The sequence below is a fragment of the Macaca mulatta genome, chromosome 8 (assembly GCF_049350105.2).
Source record: "Macaca mulatta isolate MMU2019108-1 chromosome 8, T2T-MMU8v2.0, whole genome shotgun sequence".
NCBI classification, from domain to species: domain Eukaryota; kingdom Metazoa; phylum Chordata; class Mammalia; order Primates; family Cercopithecidae; genus Macaca; species Macaca mulatta.
Genome location: NC_133413.1, coordinates 61,990,977 through 62,015,541, shown reverse-complemented (window position 1 = coordinate 62,015,541; position 24,565 = coordinate 61,990,977). Strand labels below are relative to the sequence as shown.

General features: G+C 39.1%; 1 protein-coding gene across 1 annotated transcript in view; it reads left to right on the top strand.

Annotated features, from left to right (window-relative positions):
• The window catches only part of PXDNL (peroxidasin like), a 504,118-nt gene that overhangs the window by 402,594 nt on the left and 76,959 nt on the right, over nt 1–24,565 (top strand). Inside the window, exons 15-17 of the mRNA XM_015145355.3 lie at nt 2,296–2,404; nt 4,146–4,303; nt 5,877–7,371. Coding sequence (XP_015000841.3) covers nt 2,296–2,404; nt 4,146–4,303; nt 5,877–7,371 — 1,762 coding nt within the window. The remainder of the gene's footprint in view (nt 1–2,295; nt 2,405–4,145; nt 4,304–5,876; nt 7,372–24,565) is intronic.

Below are 24,565 nucleotides of genomic sequence, written 5' to 3'. Positions count from 1 at the left end.
GCCTGGTGGGAGGTGATTGGGGTGAATTTCCCTCTTGCTGTTCTTGTGATAGTGAGTGAATTCTCATGAGATCTGGTTGTTTAAAATTGTGTAGCCTCTTTCCCTTTGCTCTCTCTACTGCTCCAGTCATGTAACACGTGCTTCCTTCCTCTTCACCTTCTACCACTATTGTAAGTTTCCTAAGGCCCCCCCAGTGATCCTTCCTGTACAGCCTGAGGAACTGTAAGCCAATTAAACCTCTTTTCTTTATAAATTATCCAGTCTCAGGTAGTTCTGTATAGCAATGTGAGAACAGACTAATACACCCACACTTCCACTGCTGTACAACCAATTTTCTACAATTCCTACTGCACAAAGCTACAATAAACATTATCATACATACTCTTGTGGATTTCAATTATAATTTTTCTACATATATGCATGGGATTGAAATTGCTGGATGAGAGGATGTGTGCATATGTAATTTTACTAAGTAACAACCACAATCTCTTTCCAGCCAAAAATGGCTCTAAATACAATCCCCAAAATAGGTGTCAATTCCACAGTCCTATCAGGCTGCCTAAGGATTTATAGGAACTCTCACTTCTGAGAAAATTTGGCTTTAACCAACTTTTTATTTTTTGCCAGAATAAGCATAAAATGGTAGTTCATTGACACTTTAAATTTCATTTTTGAGGTTACAAGTGATTTTGAGCTTGTTATATCCTTATTAACTTTTGAGCTTTCCTCTTTTATAACTTGCCTATATATTTTTTTCTTAGTGTATTATAAAGTTTCTTTGTATGAAACAGAATATCATTTCTGGATCAGAGTTTGAGATTGCAAATGTTGTCAGCTATTTGTGTCATTTATTAGTTATTTTGTTCATATTCTTACTTGAAAGGAAATTGTTAATTTCATCCAACTGAATTAATCAATTTTTGTGTTTTTTTTTTTTTTCTTTCAATTATCTTTAGCTAATATGTGGTCAATCCCATGTACTTTTTGGACTAGGAAAAGCAACATTGGCCATTTTGAGCCTCAATCTTGTGGTCATGATAAAGGCTGCAATGACTTGACAATGGAGCCACCTACTTACTCACAATTGCTGAACATAATCTAGTTTGCCAAGAAGGAGTTTCAGTATAGTCCTGAATTTTATTTTTTCCTTATAATATTTCCCTACCACTGGTATTTTTTTTCTTTACATTGTTTTATGTTAGTGGTCTTTTTAAGACAATAAAATCTAGGGTATATAGATGGTCATAATATACAGGATTTTTCCTGTAATATCTAGATGTAGAATGCTATATGGGCACATCTATTGTGAAATATATATGCTTAAATATGTATATAAACACATATATAGATACATATATTTAAAATAGCACCATACTATATTGTGGTAACACCTTGACTTAGGCTTACATTGGTTACTTCATTGTGAGTTCTTTTTGATAATACATACAATACCTTCCTATTACTATTTAAGTTTGTAATCACTTTTACTTCCCCTAAATGACAATAATTTCAAACTCAACATTTAAAGCTATATCGACTTTTGCTTTCAGTATTTAGCAGTGCTAAAAAGTTATTGTTTTCATTGTCTGTGTCATATAAAATGTTACTCTACTTTTAATATCTCAAAATGAATTAGATACTGTGCTGATTATATCTCTGATATGAACTGTAAATATTCATTCATAATTATTTTTATTTAGTATTTGTTCTTTTATGGTTAAACTTCTTAAACCAGTATTTGAAGAAGATTCAATAGATTGGAAATTATCAGCTGTAAGTAAATAGCTTCCTTTGTCTACAGGATTCAACTTTGCAGTATTTTCACATGTTGGAGAGCTATAAAAAAGCATAAATTAATTTTCCCATAAATCTTACTGAGAGTTCAATTCTTGCCTTAAGAAGCCTCTGTGGGATGGAACAATATTCACTTTGCTTTAATGTTTAACATTACAGCAAGGTGGCTGAAGAGATAGGTATTTCATGCCTTCTCCAAGATGACAAATTGCTGACAAACCTGGATCCCGCGTGAATCAGCGTTGTTCAAAAGGAAATATTTCACATAGCTTTACTAGATTTTGGAATAATTTAATTCTCTAAATAACATTGTTATTGTTAGATGAAGCTTTGCTTCAAGATAATTACCTACTCTCTGCAATGGGCATTATCATGTAGATATTGTATAACATTTTCATTGTCTTAGAGGTTTTCTCTTAAAAATGTAATGCCATTTATATCATATCATGCCTAACTTCAAAGTCTGTTTGATATTTATAATCATGGAATTGATTTTTAAAGCTATACAGGGTAGACAAGCTGGCGATGACTTTGTTGAGTCTTCCATTCTTGATGCTGTACAGAGAGTTGACAGTGCAATTAACTCCACACGAAGACATTTATTTTCACAGTAAGAATTTATTTTATATAGATTGAAAACTTGTTTTCATTTCTGTTCTACTTGGTTTTTATCATCTCCATAAGTCACATTATAGTGCATAAAATTGCAAAAGAATGCTTTCTTTAGTCCTTGTGTATGCGTCCCCATCTGAGCTAGCTATTATTATCATTTCACCTTAAAAAAGGGGACACTTCTTCCCCATAGAATCTAAATGGCATTAATATATGCCAAAGGTCCATGCTATACAGGCTGACAATAGACACTAGGTAATGGGCTCTGTTACCTCAGCATCCACCAAACAGTGTCAGATGCAGTGCTCCTGCAATGTGTGAATTGAGAATGATTATTAAGTTGAACACACCTCGGTATAAACTGGGAGGCTACGACAAACATTATGTTTAGGATATTTGTCATTTTACTTTATTTTAATTTGAATTGGAATGTTTGTGGACTAGTGAAAACTTCCAATCCCATTAACTTCTCTGTGTTTGTGACATCAGGATGTATTAACAACAACAAAAAAAATGATTGTTGGTTTCATCATAATGGAATGAAGTACATATTCAGTATTTGCAGTTAGTGGTCAAAAAGGGACATTGTAAAATCCCAAATTGAGTCTCATCTGGCTTCCTGCACATCCATAAACAGAATGGCTTTGTGGTCATGGGCGTGTGTTCTAGAACCACGCAGCCGATTTATATTCTCTCCTTGATTGCTCACTTCATTACTTTCTGTCTGGGTGACCTTGGGCAAGTAACTTAACATCTTTGTACCTCAGGCTCCTTGCCTGTAAAATTGGGATAACACTAGGATCTACTTCATGGATGTGTTTGCTAGGAAGAAAAAATGAGATAATATGTAAAAAGTGCTTCAGCAGTGCCTGGAGAATAGAAAGTGCTTAACCAAAGTGAGCTACTAGCATAATTATTATTATTCTGTGACCTCAAGTTATTAAGATTCAAGACATAGAGGATGAGATGTACCTTAGTCGACCAAAGTCTCTAAGACAGTTTGCTTCACATTCTCAGTGCTTTTAAATTTCTTTTTAACATATTTAGTTCAGTTCTACAAATGTGCATAGACTGCTACTGTGTGGTGGTCAGTGGGCTTGGTATTTGGGATACAAGATAAATAATAGGTCAATATCTCATCAGTAACCTAGTTCTTTCTTTAGCAGAGGAGACAATATGTCAGCAATTCAAGTACATCTTACTGAGTATATAAGAGACGTATTTAAGGATACAGGAGTAATAGAGAAGATGGAGTGATAGCTTGTCAGAGCTCTCAGGGAAACTCTACAGGGAGAGTGAGGCCTGAGCCGGATTCTAAAGGCAAGCGGGAATTTCTAGGAGATTACACTAAGGAAGAGAAGGTACAAAATGCCAAGTCTTGCAGACCGAGGTATTGCATAGTACTTCAGAAGGTTTACTGAGCCCCCTAGAATCCATTCATTGACCCCTCCAGTTTAGAACCCCACCATGGATGTTTACTGCATAAAACTATTGTTTAAATCATCCATTCATTAAAAACATATATTTTTGAGTTCAGCACTGGGACTAACATTTGGAATCAAGTTGTTAGCAAAATAGGAAAAGAGCCCACAGCTCCTCTGTAGAGCTTCTATGGTAGTGGTGGAGCTTTCATTCTTCTCGAACGTTTGGGAAATGCCTTTTTAAATGCACAGTATTTGCAAGCTTCATGGATTCTGCAGTCTTGCTTTGTAAAGAATCATGTGTTTTGTCATTTGCAGAAAACCTCACACCTCCAGTGACCTGCTGGCTCAGTTTCATTACCCGCGTGACCCACTGATTGTGGAAACGGCAAGAGCAGGGGAGATTTTTGAGCACACGCTACAGCTGATACGGGAACGTGCGAAGCAGGGACTCACTGTGGACTTGGAAGGCAAAGGTCAGCCGCAAAACCATTCTGTTCTCGGCCTACTGCCCACAGAAAACTGACTACCACCTTAGCAATGGACACTGAACTTTTAATCTCCAGAATATCTTGGGATTTAGAAATTAATTTACTTATTACTTTTACCAAATAAATACAGATGTTTCTCATAGGAACTGTAATTCCAAAGTAAGGATGATAAATATATATTCAAACTTGTCTCAGCTTTTGACAGTTATAAGTATAGAGAACAAATTTAGGAAACTTATATTAAGTGAACTTGCATTTCAAATGTAAAAGATATTATTGTGTCTTACAGAGAAATGCTTTATTACCAGGGGAATATTTTTCTACTTTATCCTTGTAATCACCTGAATCATTCAGTGAATTTACTTGAAATTTCTTCTCCACTTATAATATTTATAATCCCTCCCCAATTCTTTTGATTTTTGTTTTTTTCTGTTGTTGTTGTTGTTGTTTTGCTTTTTGGTATATGCAAGTTCTTGTGTATTTCTTTTTAAAACCAGACATCTACTTAGTATATGTCAAATGAGATGATATCGAAAGCTTTCAGATTTTCTAAGTTGTTCTCTTTCAAATGAAATAAATGAAGATTCTTTGCTACATACTATTTGTGCTGTGAATACAGCATCAACTTCTATCGGCTTACCCTTTCTTTATTCTCCTTCAGAAAATCAACCGAGACATGGTGCAGAAGGCCTATCTGTGAGCTTGCTTCAGTCCTTAGAGCTCTGTACAATTTCCCTAACGGGCATATGACTGTCCCCGGCCAGCCAGTATGATGGGTTTTCAAAGCTTCTTTAGCCAAAATATCCAGATTCCCAAGATTAGGATATCTCAGGATCCAGCCAGGAGCTGGCTAACACAGATAAAGTGCAAATGGTCCCATTATCGCTTGCCAGTTTCTGGGGATTAAATAGGGATGGTAACTTTTCGTACGACTTAGTGAACAGTCTTTGTAGCATTGGGAGAAAGCTGGAATTTTAAGCCCTGTTAAAAGGTAGAGCTCCAAGCATGTCCCTTATTATTTTGCCTGTTTGCCAGGGAATGACAGCTTATAGTAGTTCAGAAAGTTGCTGCTTAATCCCTCCTTGTCAAATATCATGTGGGTTAATATTCACATGATCCATAGTGACATTTCTTTGACCTTGTTCTCTAGAAGCACAAAACTTGAGAGAAAAAATTCTGAAATGAAACAAACAAAAATCAACAAAACAATTCTGGGATGTGGATGAACAAATCCTTGCCAACATCGTTCTTGTAAAGGCACAGAGTAGAAGTTAGTAGCTGGCTGGCACCTGTTCTCTTTCCATTTTGCTGCTTCTAGCAGCTAGCCATTGTTTACAGGATGAACAGTACAAAAATAATCCAGGGATCTTCTGGAAACATCTTTTAGTGTTATAGAATGAACCCCCCTTTTGTTGTGACCTAACGAAATGTTGTTAGAAGTAAGAAGGGCTTCTGTCCACCCAGGGCGGGCGGGGTGTTCCCGCAGCACCTGGAGTTCCAAGTTGCCCGCGCCCTCCCAGGCCCGCCCTCCTCATGGCTTTTGCCGCGTGTCTTTCAGAATTCCGGTACAATGACTTGGTGTCCCCGCGCTCCCTCGGCCTCATCGCCAGTTTATCTGGATGCACAGCTCGCAGGCCTCTGCCAAACTGCTCCCACCCATGTTTCCACAGAAAGTACCGCGCCCACGACGGCACGTGCAACAACCTGCAGCAGCCCACGTGGGGCGCTGCGCTGACCGCCTTCGCGCGCCTGCTGCAACCCGCCTACCAGGATGGCATCCGCTCGCCCCGCGGGCTCGGCCTTCCCGTGGGCTCCCGCCAGCCCCTCCCGCCGCCCCGGCTGGTCGCCACAGTGTGGGCGCGCGCTGCGGCCGTCACCCCCGACCACAGCTACACACGTATGCTTATGCACTGGGGCTGGTTTCTAGAGCACGACTTGGGCCACACAGTGCCCGCGCTGAGCACAGCCCGCTTCTTGGATGGGCGGCCGTGCAGCTCCGTCTGCACCAACGACCCTCCGTGCTTCCCCATGAACACCCGGCACGCCAACCCCCGGGGCACCCACGCGACCTGCATGCTCTTCGCGCGCTCCAGCCCCGCGTGTGCCAGCGGCCGACCCTCTGCGAAGGTGGGTTCAGTCTATGCACGAGAGCAGATCAACCAGCAAACAGCCTACATCGATGGCTCCAACGTTTACGGGAGCTCGGAGCGGGAATCCCAGGCTCTCAGACACCCTTCCGTGCTTCGGGGACTCCTGAGGACAGGCTTGCCTTGGCCTCCTTCGGGAAAGCACTTATTGCCCTTTTCTACAGACCCACCCACTGGGTGCGAGCGACAGGAGCAGGACAGCCCCTGTTTCCTGGCCGGGGACCACCGGGCCAACGAGCATCTGGCTCTGACCGCCATGCACACCCTGTGGTTCCGGGAACACAACAGGCTGGCCAGGGAGCTGTCCGCCCTAAACCCCCACTGGGACGGAGACACGGTTTACCAGGAAGCCAGGAAGATCGTAGGTGCGGAGCTGCAGCACATCACCTACAGCCACTGGCTGCCTAAGGTCCTGGGGGACCCTGGCACTAGGATGCTGAGGGGTTACCGGGGCTACAACCCCAACGTGAATGCGGGCATCATTAACTCTTTTGCTACTGCAGCCTTTAGATTTGGCCACATATTAATCAATCCTATTCTCTACCGACTGAATGACACCTTAGGTGAAATTTCCGAAGGCCACCTTCCGTTCAATAAAGCGTTCTTTTCACCATCCAGAATAATTAAGGAAGGTGGGATAGACCCGGTCCTCCGGGGGCTGTTTGGCGTGGCAGCTAAATGGCGGGCAACCTCCTACCTTCTCAGTCTTGAGCTGACACAGAGGCTCTTCTCCGCGGCTTATTCTGCAGCAGTGGACTCGGCTGCCACCATCATCCAAAGGGGTAGAGACCACGGGATCCCACCATATGTTGACTTCAGAGTTTTCTGTAATTTGACTTCAGTTAAGAACTTTGAGGATCTTCAAAATGAAATTAAAGATTCAGAGATTAGACAAAAACTGAGAAAGTAAGTATGCAAATGTTGCTTGGATTTAAACATTTCCTAGGAGAGGTAAAAGTGTTAAAGGTCACTTTGTGTGGCTGGAATTTGGTTCCCTGGGGGTGTTGCAGAGCTTTTAGTACTTGTTGTTGGAGAGGTTTAATATTAAAGGAAGGATTCACCAGAAACTGAAGTCCCCCTTTCTGTTCCTTTTTCTACCCACCTCCTTGGAAATGCAAATATTGCTACCTCCTATTAACTTGCATTTCAGTTAGGAGAGGCAAGGCAAGCATATCTAGCCCATTTATGTTCTGTGGTAATCCAAGCAAGCCCCTTTTGTTGATATGAGACCATACATTCTGATATAAATTCATAAAATAAACTGGCCCATCACATAGGCCTTCTTAGGGAGAGAAAAGTAGTGACAATAAAAACAAATTATTTTTTGTGATAGTTCTAATTCATGGTCGGAATTTAAGTTGGAGCTTTTTCACTGCACCTTTAATGTCTTTCATTAAAATATTACTGTTACTTTTTCTACATACAGGATTTGAAGTTTCATTAAAACTATAAGTATACATTTCCAGGAATGAGATTCAACTGTTTCTCATGCTCACCAACCTTCCTCCTTTAAAAATATATATATATTTTTAAAAGTTTCATAAAGAACTTTTGTCTGCAGTAGGTTAAATATAGGAGACTAATATTTATTAATATTTTAAGGTATTTTTGTGTGAAATCTTTCAAAGAAGTTTTAAATTATAAGTTCTGTAGCCAATTGCCAAGATTAGGCCTTTCTTTGCAAAACCAAGGCTATAAATACTTCTATGCCAATAGAATTTGTCACATATGTGGAATATCAAACTGTGAAAATGTGTAATGTATTTAAAAGAAATCAAAGCACCCCGCAGATTGAATTTGCACATTTCTTTTGGAAAGGACAATGATTTGGATTCACGAAGACCTGGTTTAAATCTCTGTTCTACCACCCAACAGTACCGAGAGCCTGTGAAAAGTAAACAGTTTTCAATCTCAGGATACCTATAAAATGAGAAAGTAGCACCTTCTTCTCAGAATTGTTTAAAGATTAAATTACATAAAATGCATCAGATACTTGGCCCCATTCCTCCTGCATCATAGGCAATCAATAAATGTTAGCTGTAGATATTTTATTATAACATGATAATTTCAATTGTCAGGGGCATTATGATATTGCACATCTGCTCAGATCCAGCCCTGTGGTAGGCGTGGGAGCCAAGATGACTGAAACAGCATCCACACAGGGAAAGCCTGACAGCATGTAGGGGGAGCCAGGGAGCTGCCGTGATCAGTGTGGAAAGGGCTTGGTAAAAGTCGTGATTAAATGCTGTGAGCACACAGCGGTGAGAAATGGAAGGCTCACAGCAAGCCACTGATAAGAGATGCCATTTGATCTAGTCTTAGAAGTTTCAGTGTAAGAGGCTAGATGATGGGGAACAGCAGGTAGCATCTGGGGTGAGGGACTGAAAGCAGGAAGGCGTGGGGTTGAGTGTCAGGAGGAGAGAACAAAAAGGTAATAGGGGACAGGTTTTAAAGAGGCTGTGCTCCTTGCAAGGGAATCTGATCTTCACTCCGTATTTAACTCTAAAGCAGGAGAGTGACCTGAAGAGAGACTCTTCCCTGACACAGTAACTGGCAGACATCTGGAAGGTGTATTGTAAGGAGGAGAGGCTAGCATAGCAGCCAGGAATCCCACAGCTACTAGAGTCATCCAGGAGAAGCTCAAAGATGGCACAGATAGGCTTGTGGCCATGTATGCAATCCTATCAGAATTTTAAATGTTTCCTGTGGGTAGATTATCTGGATTAGAAAAAGCTAGGAGTATGATGTTTTGTGCAATCTGAGTCCCACTTCTCAATTGGCAGCTAACTTGTAAATTCACCACAAATTAGAATACCCGGAATGTTTCTTCTTACAAATTTCCTGTCCCAAATTCCTCCTAAATCATGTGGTTCTAGTGTTAGCTGTATTAGCCTCCACTGCGGGCCACTGTCCATCCTTGCAGTGGCCGATGTGAAGTATGAGTGCCCTTTCAAACGGACAGCAGCTGGGGAGACTGCATTGAGCATTCACTCAGTGACCTTTCTATTTGTTCCTTTCATGTATATGGGATATGAGCCCCAAGAGTCTATGCAGCCTAAATGTTGCGTCGTTATCCTTGCCTGGGAGAATGTTTGAACTAGTGGAACTCTGTGCATCCTGGTGCTTGGCATCAGCAGGAGGAGGAGAGCATTGCTGACTGGCATGGGTGGGTTGCCAGAAGTCAGCAGAAGCCAGATGCTTTTCGCTTAGGCTGTTACAGATGCCTGACTTTCCCCTTCCATTCATAGCAAATTTGTAAAATATGAAACATACACTCATTCAACTATGAGTGCAAAATAAATAAATTGGAATTTTTTTACAGTGTTAGTCCTCAAATCTGTAGATTGCAATTTCTCAGGAATGCCGAAGATAACATAGCTTTAAGTAGTTTAATTTACATAGTATTTCTTTACCCTATTACTTCTTTTCCTTTTTGTATCAATTCACAAGTGTGGTTTTAGGACTTTGTTTTTAAATCACTTCAGTCCACTGGGTGGGGGCTCTTGTCTCTGCCTCTAAGATGTGTCTCGAGCCCTGTATCTTCACGTGGCTGAGTGGAGGGAAGACAAAAGGAGCAAATGTGAAGCCTCTTTTATAATTCATTAATAACTTTCATGAGGGTTCCACCCTCATGACCTGATCTCCTAAGACCCCACTTGTCAATACCATTACATCGGAGGTGAAGTTTCCACATTTGAATCTGGGGGAGATACATTTAGATCATAACAGTGTGGAAACCCAATCCTAAAGCAGATGGCAGCTGTCTCTGAAAGACTTGGCTGTGAGTGCCAAGAAGGACATTTGAGATACATGAGAAGTAGGGTCAAGACTGGCACCAGGGCCCCTGTGATATGTGTGAGACATGAAACGCCATGGGTCTTGCTGCACCAAGGAGTCTAATCCTAGAATTAGCATTGGACTCATCTCACCCCCATAACATTAAGACGCACCAGCGAAACTGACACACTTTTTTCTAAGTGGAATTGTACATGGAACACTGCCCTCTAGAGGAGAGGACAGCAGAGGAGTTCCGGGAGAGGCAGGCAGGGGCTGGGTGGGGTTCCTCGGCATCTACTCCTCTGAGTTCACTGCTCTGAGATCCACAGACCGCAGCATTTGCCAGTAGGATTTGTGACATGTACAAACATCCTGCCTCCTTCAGTACCAAGAGCTCAGGAAATCTTTTTTTCATTTTGTTTTCTTGGTCGAAAGTGTTTTATTTTTTAAAGAGCTTGTTTTATTCCGGGATCATATGAAAATGAATTATTTTCTTTTTATAAGAGTATTCTTGCTCTCAAGAATCACACTGTTTCTTTTTATTCTTCCTAAAACATGTAATGAGCAGAAGGTGAAGATCAGTTATCCACTGAATTGTGAACGTAAGTTCCCAGAGAGACCGTTTTTAAAGCTATTTTTTAATCTTCTTTTGAAAACATAATACTGTTTGTGATTTTTTGTGGATATGGTTACTTTTGGTTTTGAGTAAGTATAACTTCATTTGTCACTCATAATCACAAAAATGTGTAACTGCCTCGGCTTTTTTTTTTTTTTTTTTTTGAGACGGAGTCTTGCTCTGTCATCTAGGCAGGAGTGCAGCGGTGCGATCTCGGTTTGCTGCAACCTCCACCTCCAAGATTCAAGTGATTCTCCTGCCTCAGCCTCCCGAGTAGCTGGGATTACAGGCGTGTGCCACTACGCCTGGTTAATTTTGTATATTTAGTAGAGACTGGGTCTCGCCATGTTAGCCAGGTCGACCTCGAACTCCTAACCACATGTGATCCGCTTGCCTCAGCCTCCCAAAGTACTGGGATTGCAGATGTGAGCTACCACACCCAGCCCTGCCTCAGCTCTTTAAAAAAATAGATCATATTTCACCAATTAAGTAACTTATATTCTGTATATGTACCTATGTTATGATAGCTTCACTTGATAATATTAAAAATAAACAGACAAATTAACAAAAAAAAAAATTAATTTCTTCCCTCTTTCCACTTCTGGGTTTCAGGAGGTGAAATCGCATGATTCCTTCCCAAAAACTTGCATTGTCTGTCTTTGTCTTCCTGTGCCAGGAAAGGTCGCCCCTTTCCCGTGGGCTTGACTTTTCCTTCTTCTGCATGTTCAGCTGTCATTCCTCTGCTAACTATTTATCAACTTTTACATTCATGCCAGCCTTAAAAGACCTTGCATCGGCGCTACCCCCTCACCTTTCCTGAGTATTTACTAGGCCCAGGAGCAACTTTAATTGCCATAACACAGTGATTGTTGACCATTTTACATAAGACCATCTCACAAATCTAGTAGAATCTATGAAACTTCTTTTGCAGGAAGATACAGCAAAGATAGAAAAATAGACCCCACATTCTGTGTGTATTTTCAGAGGACTCACAGATTCCTGGGTGCCCTCTATTCCTTCACTGATGTAGTATCCCTTCCTTGCTGGCATCTCAGACACAGGAAAAGGGTGCTTCTCTCCCACATGCCTTCAAATGGCTGCTCCCTTGGCCAAAAAGCAGCCCCCAGATTTGCGACTACCATGAACTCTTAGTCAAGGACCAGTCCTTTTCTCCTATCCCTTTTGGAGGCAGTGACTTTGTTCTTTACATCACAGGAGAGTCCTGAGCTGCTTAAACCTCTGGAGGACCAGCATCTTGTTTTCATCTCTAGTCTCTGCTTCTTTCTGTTCAGCGTTTTCTTCCTTTCTCCCTCAGCTCTCCTATCTCCTAATTTATGCATATGGTGCACTGATGATGGCTCTCTCCTACTCACATGTTTATAGTCTTTTATGATATAGCTAGCACAAGAGTCTTAAGTATCACATTTTTTTCTAAGCAATACTTTTATAAGGATATTATATTATACAATTATACCAAATTTTGTTGTTTGACTCTAAATGCCAGTTTTAGAGCCTTGCCATCCCTGGTCATTTTCATTGCACAGTATTTCTGCTTTTCTAGAGAACATATTAATTGAATGACAGGTTCCAAGAGTATGTACTGCTTGGTAGCAGATACATTGTCTAATTTATCTTTGAATCCCTGGAGCTCAGCCCAGGGCCTAGCACAAAGCAGCTGCTCTCTAGATATTTCATTAGGGAAAGTGGGACTTGCTTGGGTGAGATTCATTTTAATTTTCCAAGGGCCTTGATTGGAAAATTATTCTTTGCTTGAACACCTTTGACAAGAGAAATGTTCTTAGGTGAAAACTAGATTTTTACGCTTATTCTTACCAATTTATTTTTTCATCAACTATTAAGTGGCATCAATGAACTATGATTATAATCTTTTGTATAATCTTTTATACAAAAGAATGAGAAGTTACAACAGAGAACATCATGTTTGATTCTTACATGATCTTAACCCCAATTTCAAAAAGTTAAAAATGCACACACTTAACCAATCAAAACTCATTCTGTCAACACTATATCCCTACAACACAGAAGACACACATGCCTGAGCAAATAAAAAGTGACAAGAGGCCAACTAAAAATAAGATTGTCAGTCAGTTATCCCCAAAGGTCCATTTCTTAGAAGGCATGCAGTTCTGTTTGTCTAGCAAGAACAGAATGCAAAATAATTTAACGCCTTAAAGTATGACATTAATTTAACATCAGTTGTGTAGACAGTGGTGAGTCTTAGTAATTGTGTTTTAGAAGTTATAAATATATACAGGTTGAGCATCACTAATCCAAAAATTCAAAATTCCTCAAATGCTCAAAAATCAAAAAGCAAAAATGTTTGAATACTGTCATGATGCCACAAGTGGAAAATTCCATCCCGAACTCATATGACCAGTTTCAGTTAAAAGAGGTGCACAAAAGCATCCCCGAGGGAAAAAAGACTTTCACTACCCCCTTCAGCTGCAATATATCTTATAAGGTGTATGTGAAACATAAATGAATTTGGTGTTTACAGTTGGATTCCATTCCCATGATATCTCATTATGTATGTGCAAATATTCCCAAATCCAAAAAGATTCCAAATCTGAAACATTGCTGATCCCAAGCTGGATAAGGGATACTCACAATCTGTGTATAACTTCTTCACTTTGAGAATCTACTTTTTATTCCTGCCTTTGAAAATTGTGTAGTACTATGATAGATTATTTTACAATTATAAAAATTCAGCTGAAGAAATCTTTACCATTATGTTACCAAAATTTAACACTTACAGAAATGAAGATATTCAGTTGTTCCTCATTATATACTGTATGAAATCATAGCAAATACTTTATAGAAATCTTTATGCTTTATTTCACGTCTAAATTCTATGTTACCAACAGAGTATATATCTGAATGCAATTTAATGCATTTTGTCTTTAAATCACCAAAATCTGTCTAAACTAAACTAAAATTTTCAATTAACATCATGTATCAAAAGTGGCATGTGGTACAATGCACACCTTTTAAGTGTACAATTTGATGCCTTTGAACAATATTCATACCTCTGTAATCATTACCCCAGTGAAGACAAAGAGCATTGTCATCATTCCGGAAGCATAGCTCATGGTCTTTGCAGTCTGTCTTCTCACCCAGACCCTTCCCAGCAAACACATATTGGAATTTTCTCACTGTATGTTCATTTTGTCTCTTCTAGAACTTTACATAAATTGAATCATACCGTACGTATTGTTTTAAGATTATTTTGCTTGGGATTTTTTGAAGTTCACACATATTGTGAAGTGCACCTGTAGATCATATGTTTTGTTCATTGTGAGTGGTATTGTTTGTATGAATATACAAATATTTGTTTAATTTTCTATTTGAAGTGGCCATTTGGGCTGTTTCCCGTTTTTATCGCTTCTGAATAACTCTGCGATGAACGCTCATATGCAAGTCTTTTTGTGGGCCTATGATTCCATTTCTCTTGAATAAAAACCTAACAGTATAATTTCTAGGTCACTTCGTAACTCTGTGTTTAACTTTATAAGAAACTGCCAAATTGTTACCCAAAGCAGTTGTAATATTATTCCCTCCCACTGGCAGTGTAGAAGACTTTATATTTGCTTAATTTTTTTCTCCCGTCTGTTCTTCTGGTTGGAAATATTCTATTGATTTTTCCTGCTAGTTCACAGACTTTCTACTGTCATCTTCAATCTCCTTTTACATATATCAACTGAAATTTTCATTTTGATTATTGCACTAGTTCTAGAATTTACCTTTTTTATGATTTTTAATTTTCTTTTTATATTTGTTTAAATGTTAATTCAATAAGAGCATACCTTCTTTAATTTGTTAAATACATGTATAATAGTGGCTTTAATGTCCTTTTCTGATAAATTAAACATTACAGCCATCATTCAGGGGTTCATTACTTTCCTAAGTGTGAATTCCAATTTTGCTTCTTTCTCTGTCTTGTAATTTCTAAGTGAATATCAATTACTGTGATTCTGTCTTGTATTTGCATAGGTTTTATGCTTCATTTGGGTGAAAATGTAGAAACTCCATGAATGTCTCCTAAGCTTCGCTGACGTGGGATGGCTGAACTTCCAAATGCTGTGGGCCATGCTAATCTTGGCAGGGCTTGGTTTTCAGCTCTGTTGAGTAGAATTTATCCTTATAAGGATAGAAGTTATTCTGTTAAGACTCGGAGACTTGGCAAACTGCTGTCTGACTGCTCTCTGGGTGTTACTGAGGTGTTACAGCCATCACCGTGTTCTGATTCAACCTTCTGCAGCAGTTGCCCTGTGTACACCTCATGCAGTTCCTGTTGCTCAGGTGTCAGCCAGCCATCCCCAGGGCTGTGAGGGGCCCCAAGGTAAATGTCTGCCCCCTCCCCACTGCAGGCCCCGCCACCTGTTCCCAGCTGCTTCAGCTTTCTGGAACTGGGATGGCAGCCTCTTGAGTGCAGCTGCACCTTGCTGTGCTGGGATTCTAGTGCTCTGTACAGTGTGTGGGAAGTTTCTCCTAGACGGAAACTGAGGCCATTGTCATGAGTTTCCCTCTTCTCAGGCTCCTCAGTCTGAGATTGTGATTGTTTATGATGGGAAAACTAGTCTCCTTTCCATCACACCATAGCCAGAAACAAGTTTACATTCATTCTAAATTGTATTTTTCCCCTAAAATTTTAGCTCCTGAGCAATTGTTCAAATGAAAAATTTTTACCGTAATTAACTATGTATTTTAGGCCTCTCCCTACTTACACCTGAATGTTCACAGCAGCTCTCTTTACATCCTCCTGCAATGCATTTCTTCCTTTGTATGGCACCTAATATTGTTACCCCTGCAGAACTATTTTTTCATTGGTAATATCACAGAACTTTGCACCTATTAATATTAAAATGCTTATAGTACATTGCAACTATTTATATACGCAACCTCCATATTAAAATGTGAACATTCTGGAGGAGTGTGGCTTATCTCCTTAAGTGTCTAACAATGCCTGATTCTTAGTATTTGTTAAACAAGCAGAAGGATTAATGGAGCGCATAAGTTTTGTTGGTTTAGTTTTTTGTTTTTGAGGCGTTATATTTCCTGTGGCCTTAGATTAGGGATTTGAACTATGTAAACAATTTGCATTTTTAACATATCTAAATAGCAAACCAGAAATTTAAACAACAGTTCCAAAATCTTTAAAAGTAATAGTATAATTTGGTCATAATTGTAACATGAATATAAACATTAGAACTGATTCAAAACCCATGTCTAGCTAAGGAACTAAAAAATTGGAATTGTTAGCAGGCATGCTTATATTTTATTTCATAAGGACTTGCTGTACAAGAATGGTCCCCAGTTGATAGTCACTTTAAGAACAGTAGTAAACTAAAATGTGTTCAACTTTTTATGTATCTGCCAAAACCCTTAATAACATATTTTGGTTTTGTATCAGGCCTAATATATATAGGTTCATATACAACAATTGTGTGAAGACCACAGTTGAGTGGCAATGGCAGAGACAGCGATCAAAATATTCAAAAATAAAGTATAGCAAATAAGTTTGCAGGTTTCAAGTGCAAAGTGACTGTTTAGAGGCTGAAAATATGAGTAAGTCCTTTTTTTCCTTCTGTGAGGAAAAGCTTGAAAATTGCTTCCAACACAAGATCTTACAGCAGGGCTGATTGGAAAGAATATCTGGACTACAGTATGCATGGTTTATTTGTTTATTATTATTATTACCATTATTTTTGAGATGGAGTTTCATTCTTTTTGCCCAGGCTGGAATGCAATTGTGCAATCTCGGCTCACCTCAACCTCCGCCTCCCACGTTCAAGCGGTTCTCCTGCCTCAACCTCCCAAGTATCTGGGAGTACAGGCGTGCACCACCATGCCAGCTAATTTTTATATTTTTAGTAGAGACGGGGTTTCTCCATGTTGGTCAGGCTGGTCTCAAACTCCCGACCTCAGGTGATCCACCTGCCTCGGCCTCCCAAAGTGCTGGAATTACAGGCCTGAGCCACCACACCTGGCCTGTTTATTTTTAAATCCCAGATTGATGTTTCTGTGCAACCAGGAACTCTCAGGCCACAGTCATTGCTGAGTCATGTGGAGCCACAGGTGCTCTGCACTCCCCTTGGGAAGGCCTCCGGGGACAGTGGGTCTTCCCAGGTCCCTGTGCTGCACTACCCCATCCAGCAGCATACATGGTGCCTGCAGCCAGAGGCTTGCAACCAGGCATCTGGCTTTGGCGTATGGAAAGAGAAAAAACTCAGATTAGCCATCATCCCAATCACACATCATACGCACATGAATCCTGCAGTCAAATTCCCATTCCCTGTCTAGTCCATCCCTTTCTTCTCGCAGGCATAGGTGGTCTGCTGAAGCTGCGTTCCCTGCTGTAGCTGTGTTTATTGCTGATCTATAGAACCCATTTATTTCTCAGCCAAGTGCAGCTAAGATCCATTAGTGTCAGTACCTGTAGCAAGAGAGGCGTAGATAGCCATAAATTAGCTATAGTCTTAGATAATCTTCCCTTCGAAAAACAAGAAAGGAGCAGTGGGGAGCTGTGGAATTGTCCTGTGACAGTCCCATTACTCAGTGGCATTCTGCTGGCAGAGTCGGGGGTGGTGGGCTAACTGCCCTGAGAGTAAATTGGAGTTAAGTATGGGTCTCATTAGGCAATAATAGATTTTTTAAAGTTTTGGAAAGCTCTTTTATTCTCAGCCAAAACAAAAGCAAGCAAGCAAGAAGGAACATAGCCATTTATTTCCTGTTTTTCTATATATCTCTTCTCAATGTCCTCTTTTCTACTGCTTTTTCCGTTCCTCTGTGACATTTCGTATCCTCTTTGAAACCAAATTATATCGTCTTTTAATCTTTCTAGATCCTCTCTTTCACAGTTTCACCCTTTATTTTTCAATTCAATGTGTACTTAGAAAGTCTTGGTTGTTTCTTTGGTCTCATAATTTTAATTCCCTTTTTTCCAATCTCTTTAACTCAGTAAATCATTTTTAAAAAATATTTTCCTTTACAATGACTTACCTTTCTTCCTGCATTGAATGCACTGATATCTACATTTCACAGACATTTATTAAGTCACTGTTTTAAACAGAAGTTGAGGGAGAGACAGCACAGGTGAAATGAACACCATACCTGCATTGATGATCTCTGGAGGGTGAGTGAGCAGGTGATAGTTCTGAATTTGTTGAGCCCCATCCCAGTCTTCTGAGAGTTCTTTTGTTGAGTGTGTTCACCCAGCATCTGAAATAGTGTCTACAAAGTCAAGGAGGCCTGACGCTTATATGCACACACACTTTATGCACATTGTGACTGCGTGAACATCCTGCAGGCCCTCTCTAGGGTCTCGGGAGCGGCCCTTGTGGTTAGGGCTCTATAGAGTCATCTTCACTTGCTTCCTGTGAACTCTGCCTCTGGGTAGTTACTCAGCAAATACAGACCCATGACACACCCTTTCCCTTCGTTTGAGCAGGTTGTATCTCATGGGGTTGTTGACTGTGCTCATCTTTGTGAAATGTGAGGCAGACAAGGGATGACCATTGTGCCATATGTCTAGGACAGTCCCTGTCTACACTTGAGGTCTTCCAAGATGAATAGATACACAACCAAGTGCCTTTGTGGGATCCTGGGCAGAGCAGAGACTTCTAGTCCTATGTGGCCGTAGGACCAGGGCTATGTACCCCAGGGCACTTTTGAGAATAAAAAACGGCACTGTGAGTGCTAAAACTTCAGAGTTAGAGTGAACAACCTTCAGGTCAAGATGCCACTTTAACACAGAGTTTGGCAAACCACAGCCTGCAGGCTGGCTGTTGTTCTTGTGAATAGTTTGTTACATAGCCAGACACATTTACTTAACATTCTCTATGTCCCACTACCTGGCAGAGTTGAATAGTTGCAACAAAGACTGTATGGCTTGAAAAGTCCAAAGGTATACTAGTCACCCTTTAAGAACAGTTTGCCTACGCCTACTGTTGCAGAATCAAAGCACAATTGAAGAAGGATATTCTTTGATGAGTTTTTCCAATATATCTCAGGATTTGGGAATGATTCTGTTTCTCTTCAGAGTTATAGTTTTCTCATCTCAATATGAGACAGTCGTATCAAAAAAGTCCCCAAATGGAAGCCATATTTTTCTTATTAACCTCTTAGGCTTTATGGATGGGGTAGGTTTAATCTAATAGTAATAATATTTCTTCATATTTGGTCAGCATATGTTGCACAAAAAGGAGTGTTTTGTGACATACATCACCTCTCATTTTGTAAGACAATTTATTACATGAAGTGCTATTTTTTAAAATAATTATTCGTGCTCCAACATGAATAGAATAGTTTGAGGTGGATCTCTTCTGTATATGCCCTGGGCACATTCACACTTTCCATTAACACTTTCATTATCTCATGGTGTTAACTTTCCGAAGGACATGGAGTTGTCAAGTGGACAATGCGGGTTTTAATCTGAATCTATATGATTCCAAAGTTGATGCTTTTAGCCACTATATTATTTCCTGTGACTGCTATAATGAATTACCATAAACTAGATGCCTTAAAAAAAGACAGATTTATTGTCTTATAGTTCAGATGCCAGGAGTCGGAAATTTGTCTTGCTGGGCTAAAATCAGGTCTGTGCCCTTTCAGGAGGCTTCTTGGGAGGATCTGTTTTCCCATCTTTCCCGCTTCTAGAGGCTGCCCACACTCCTTCGCTGTGGCCCCTTCTTTTCACTCTCCTATTCCTTTTTCCACTTTTAAGAACTCTTGTGATTACACTGGGCCCATCCAGTTAATGCACAATGGTCTTTCCCTCTTGATATCCTTTGGTGAATCACATCTGCAAAATCTCTTTTGCCATGTAAGGTGACATATTCACAGGTTCCAAAGATTAGGCCATGCATATCTTTGAAGGGTGGTGCACTGCTATTATGCAACTGCCAATGTTTGTTTTTATTTTCTGTTTTGCTTCAACTTTAGCACAGAAGGAGACTGAGAAACAGCATAATCCAGCACTTAGCAATACAGGCATAAAGGCTCTGATGTCAGACCATAGTGCTATACGTGCTCTCTTCATTTCCTTCTCACTGTGGAGCCTTTTGTACTTCTTCATAGGCTCATACTTCTCATCCCTAAAATGAGGATAATCACTGTATATATCTCATCAGTTTACTGAGAAGATGAAATAATTTAAAGCATGTCAAGCACTTAGCAGAGTGCCTGGATGCTAACTCTATGCACACATCTGATTGCCATGTGTAAGTGAATCTGCACTGGTCTCCAATTATGGAAATTTAGGAAATTAAAATTCAGGAAAATTAAAGAAAAAACATTTTTTAAGTAAGGTGGAAACCTGTCTTTCTGTAGGTAGCAATTCTTTCCTTTTCCTTTCAGAGCAGCATGACATTCACATAAAATGTATACTTCAGAATGAAAACACAGGAGACTGGCTTTAAATTAAGTAAAATTCATAGTCAGTGATGTGTAACTCAGTGTTTTCTTTTGCTCAGGAAATATATTTTCAAATGACTGCAAGTGAGAATACTCTCTGCCGGGCGCGGGGGCTCACGCCTGTAATCCCAGCACTTTGGGAGGCGGAGGCGGGTGGATCACGAGATCAGGAGATCCAGACCATCCTGGCTAACACGGCGAAACCCCGTCTCTAGTAAAAATACAAAAAATTAGCCGGGCGTGGTGGCGGGTGCCTGTAGTCCCAGTTACTTGGAAGACTGAGACAGGAGAATGGCGTGAACCCGGGAGGTGCAGCTTGCAGTGAGCTGAGTTTGCACCACTGCTCTCCAGCCTGGGCGACAGAGCGAGACTCCTTCTCAAAAAAAAAGAGAGAGAATACTCCCATTTGTATACTCTCTAGTCTTCTCTTTACATTAAAATTGAGGAAATTTGTTATTAATTTTTATGCCAATCAATCTCTCCTAACCTCACAATAGAAATGGCGCCACTGTTGCTGTTGGAAATCTGTGCTTTGTGCCATTTAGTGAGGTCGACTTGTCACCTCATTAAACAAATAGAGATCCTCAGAGAACCTGAATCCACATCTTCACTTCTTGGCTGGAATTGGGGAAAGCAACCAATGTGCTTTATGTTTTTGTGTGAAGAGAGCAATAACTGTTATCATGCAAATTTATAGAATGTACAGAAAATATTTTAAAGCCTTTATAAATTGTAATAAAGATATCTGTGAATTAATATTTGTACTTCTTTCATCCAGAATTAATATGGAGAAGGCAGGGAATTTCGGAAAATGTGCTGAAAATACTACCTTGGTGCTTTTCTGAGTTCCTAGTAATTAACTTTGTGATCTTGGGCAAATTGCATGATCCATCTGAGTTTCCACTTCCCTGGGCATATTATTCATTGTTTGCCACAGGAAACTTACTGAATGCTTTTAAATGGCTCTAAAATATTCTCCTTTGCAAATACTTATGAGCCTCAGGCAGACAAAAACTAGTTTGAATCAGTTTAGAATGTTTTTAAAGACTGAATTAAGCCAATATTTACTTTCATTTTGCATAATGCCAGATGTTCTATGCAACATTTGGATAATTTTGCCTATACCCTAATTTTCTCATTAACAATTAATGTTACTTCATAACATTTTTTAGCTAGAATAGAATTTTTTTTTTTCGGTGGGGGGGCGTGACTTCTATAGCCAATGAAGTCATTAGTTTATTTTCTACTTTTAGTTACCTGAAAATATTTGAAAATGAATTAAAACATGTAAATATTTGTGCTATATATAATATTAAAAACTCTTCTTTGTTTTTCTTGCCTATTCCATTATGGGGAAATGTGATATAAAAGCTACTTTAAACAGAGAATGATGTGTTTTATAAGGCATTTGAAGAATAGCCTCTTTTCACTGGCAGGTTGAGAATTTCTTGGCAAACAATCAAATCGGTAAAATAATCTTCTTTTTTGCTAAAAAATACATAGAACCATTGAACAAAAAGTAAAACTATAAAGAATGGCTTTAAAGATAAACAAGCTCAAAAAAAAAAAAAAAAAGGGCAATTCTTATATATCAGAAAGGACAAGGAAACTTAAAAGCCAGAGAGAAATCAGGAATGAATGTGCTGTCTTGGCCCGGGATTATCAGTCATAGACATTGGTCCTAGTTATCAGAAGTTTAGGTTTTAGTACCCATTCAGGGTAAGGAGATATGGAATCCACCCAATCAGAGTCCTGAAACAGAGTTCTCTGCAGAAAGCCTGAAATCCTGCCTCATCTCTGCCAGGATGAAGGGAACTAGAAAGTCCTTTCCCATCAGGAAAGAGGAAGCAGCAATATGGTTTCTCGAGTAAACATCAGGGACTGAGGCTAAAATAAAACAGGAAAATTTTTGAAATTCTAATGCCAGCCTGTGTTACACAGGAAAAGAATCTGAATTTACTCAAACACCATGGTGCTGGAAAGACAAGAAGATAAATTAACATGAAAAACAGCCCAGGGCACATGAAACCGCTGAAATCCTGGCACAAGCACATGTGAAATCACTCTCTAGGCATTCTTTTATGACCCAGTGCATACAGACAGTCACGGGAATGACAAACCAAACTCCCAAGAAGTTCTCTCCTTCTCACACATGCAAGTTAAAATTCATTTCAGCAAATACATAGCTGCAAGATAGTAATGAGAATAAATGAAAAGCAACAAAACAAAACAAAATAAAAATGGAACTTAGGGAGATTAAAACAATAGGAGAGACTTTAAAGTATGTGCATTTAACATAACTAAGAGAATGAATAGAAACCATGTTAAAAGGAAAAGGTAAAAATACAGGTATTTGAAAAACTGAATTTCAAGACATGATATATATAATTGAAATTAAGATTTCAATAGATAGTGAAACAGCGTACCAGAAATAGCTGAATAAAAAAATGGTGAACTGGAAGATAAATCTGAAGAATTCACTCAGCGTGTAGTACAGATAGATGAGAAGAATAAATAATAAGAGATTTAGAGATAGAGACAAAAGATTGAAAACATTTATAGAAGTTCCAAGAGGTAGAAAACAGGAATGAGAGAGAGACCCAGTTTGAAGGGTTAGCAATAGAAGAGTTATAAAATTGAAGAAGGACTTGAGTCCTCACATTTAATGAACAGAACCAGTACCAATGTACTCATCTGCAGAACATCTCACATAGGAAGTAGAATGTATGTATTTGAAAACCTGTATCAGTCTAGATAGGTGAGGTTATGGTAATCAACAACCAAAAATCTCACAGGATGAGCATAGCAGATATTTTTCACTTATGTTAAGTGCCTAACTCAAGTTGGAAAGAATAAATACAAAAGCAAAAGTTAATAAAGTAAAAAGTTGAAAAAAAAAGACTGATTAATATATTCCCAAACTGAAAGTTAAGTTACAAAAACATAAAAAAACAGATTTCTAAAAAATTACTATTTGTGTTTTTATAAAGATAGCTTGAAAATCATAGTAATTGAATAATTTTCCATTTGGTCTTAGAATAATAAGAAAACCAATATCAAGACAGAGCCTACATTAATTTGAAATAATTGAAAAATTGCTTTTAATAGTTTCTGAGTTCTAACTAGACAAAACATTTCAAATTTTAAAGAACACATTATGCAGTATTATGGAATATATAAAAAGATGATAACCTACTTGATTTATTATCTGAAATTAGCATGGCTCTGGTATAAACCTTAAGAAAGGATCTGTAATGTTAACCCTAAAGTCATTTTTTTTAGGTAATAACATTTAGAAAAAAATGCTTGTCAGTCAAATCATCAATAGTTTAAGAATAGTCCAACATGATTAAGAAGGAATAATTAATATAAGTCCAGAATATAAAACTGAGTTAGTATCAATATAGGGCATTCTATTAGAATATACAGTTATAAAACCTATTCAGTCATCTCAGAGTATGCCAAAATGACATTTGATAAAACTTGAAAACATATTTAAGGTGAAAATAACAACAACAAAAACATTGTTAGCGGTTTTGAAATAGAAACATCTCTTTTTACTGTAATATCCGTGTATTTATTCAATTAGTAATTACATTAATTCATAAATATTTATTGTATCTACTTTATTCCACCTATTTGCTTAATAAAAGGTACACAGCTGATACTGTAGTGAATGATGAAGCACTCACTGGCTTAGAAAAGGCAAAAAACTAGCAATTGTGTGACCTGTCTCTCCTCCTGCATCTGTGACAAGCCCTGCTAAACTCTCACACAGAGGCAATCTCTGACTTCTTCTAGACATGGCTCTCATGACAGCCAGCAGTTACTCTATTTGCTGGGACCTGGCATACAAAGTGAGACGTCCTTATGGCCCCTCCCTGGAGAATGCCCACCTGGAAACAAAGATGGCCCTATTACCATACTTAACATTGGTTTTAAATTTCAATGCAATAGGCCCTATTGGGACTGATGAGCTGGAGAAAGAAAATGAAGCCTGCTCATTTTTATAACTGCATAATTTTCATCAGTTTAGAATGTTATCTAAAAGGGAGAATTGTAAGAGTGGGGGGCAATTATGAGATCTGTGCAGTGGCATGGTTTGTGGTGGATAGTTGAGGAGGTCCTGACTATAGGCTTCCTTTGCTGAATGAAGGAAAAGCTTAGTTCATCTCTGATTGTGAAAGAGTAGAACAGTGGGAAATCAGATTTGAGTGGAGAAGCTCTCACATTGTCATGGATTTCATAAGATTGGAAAAAAGTCAGAGCGTCAAG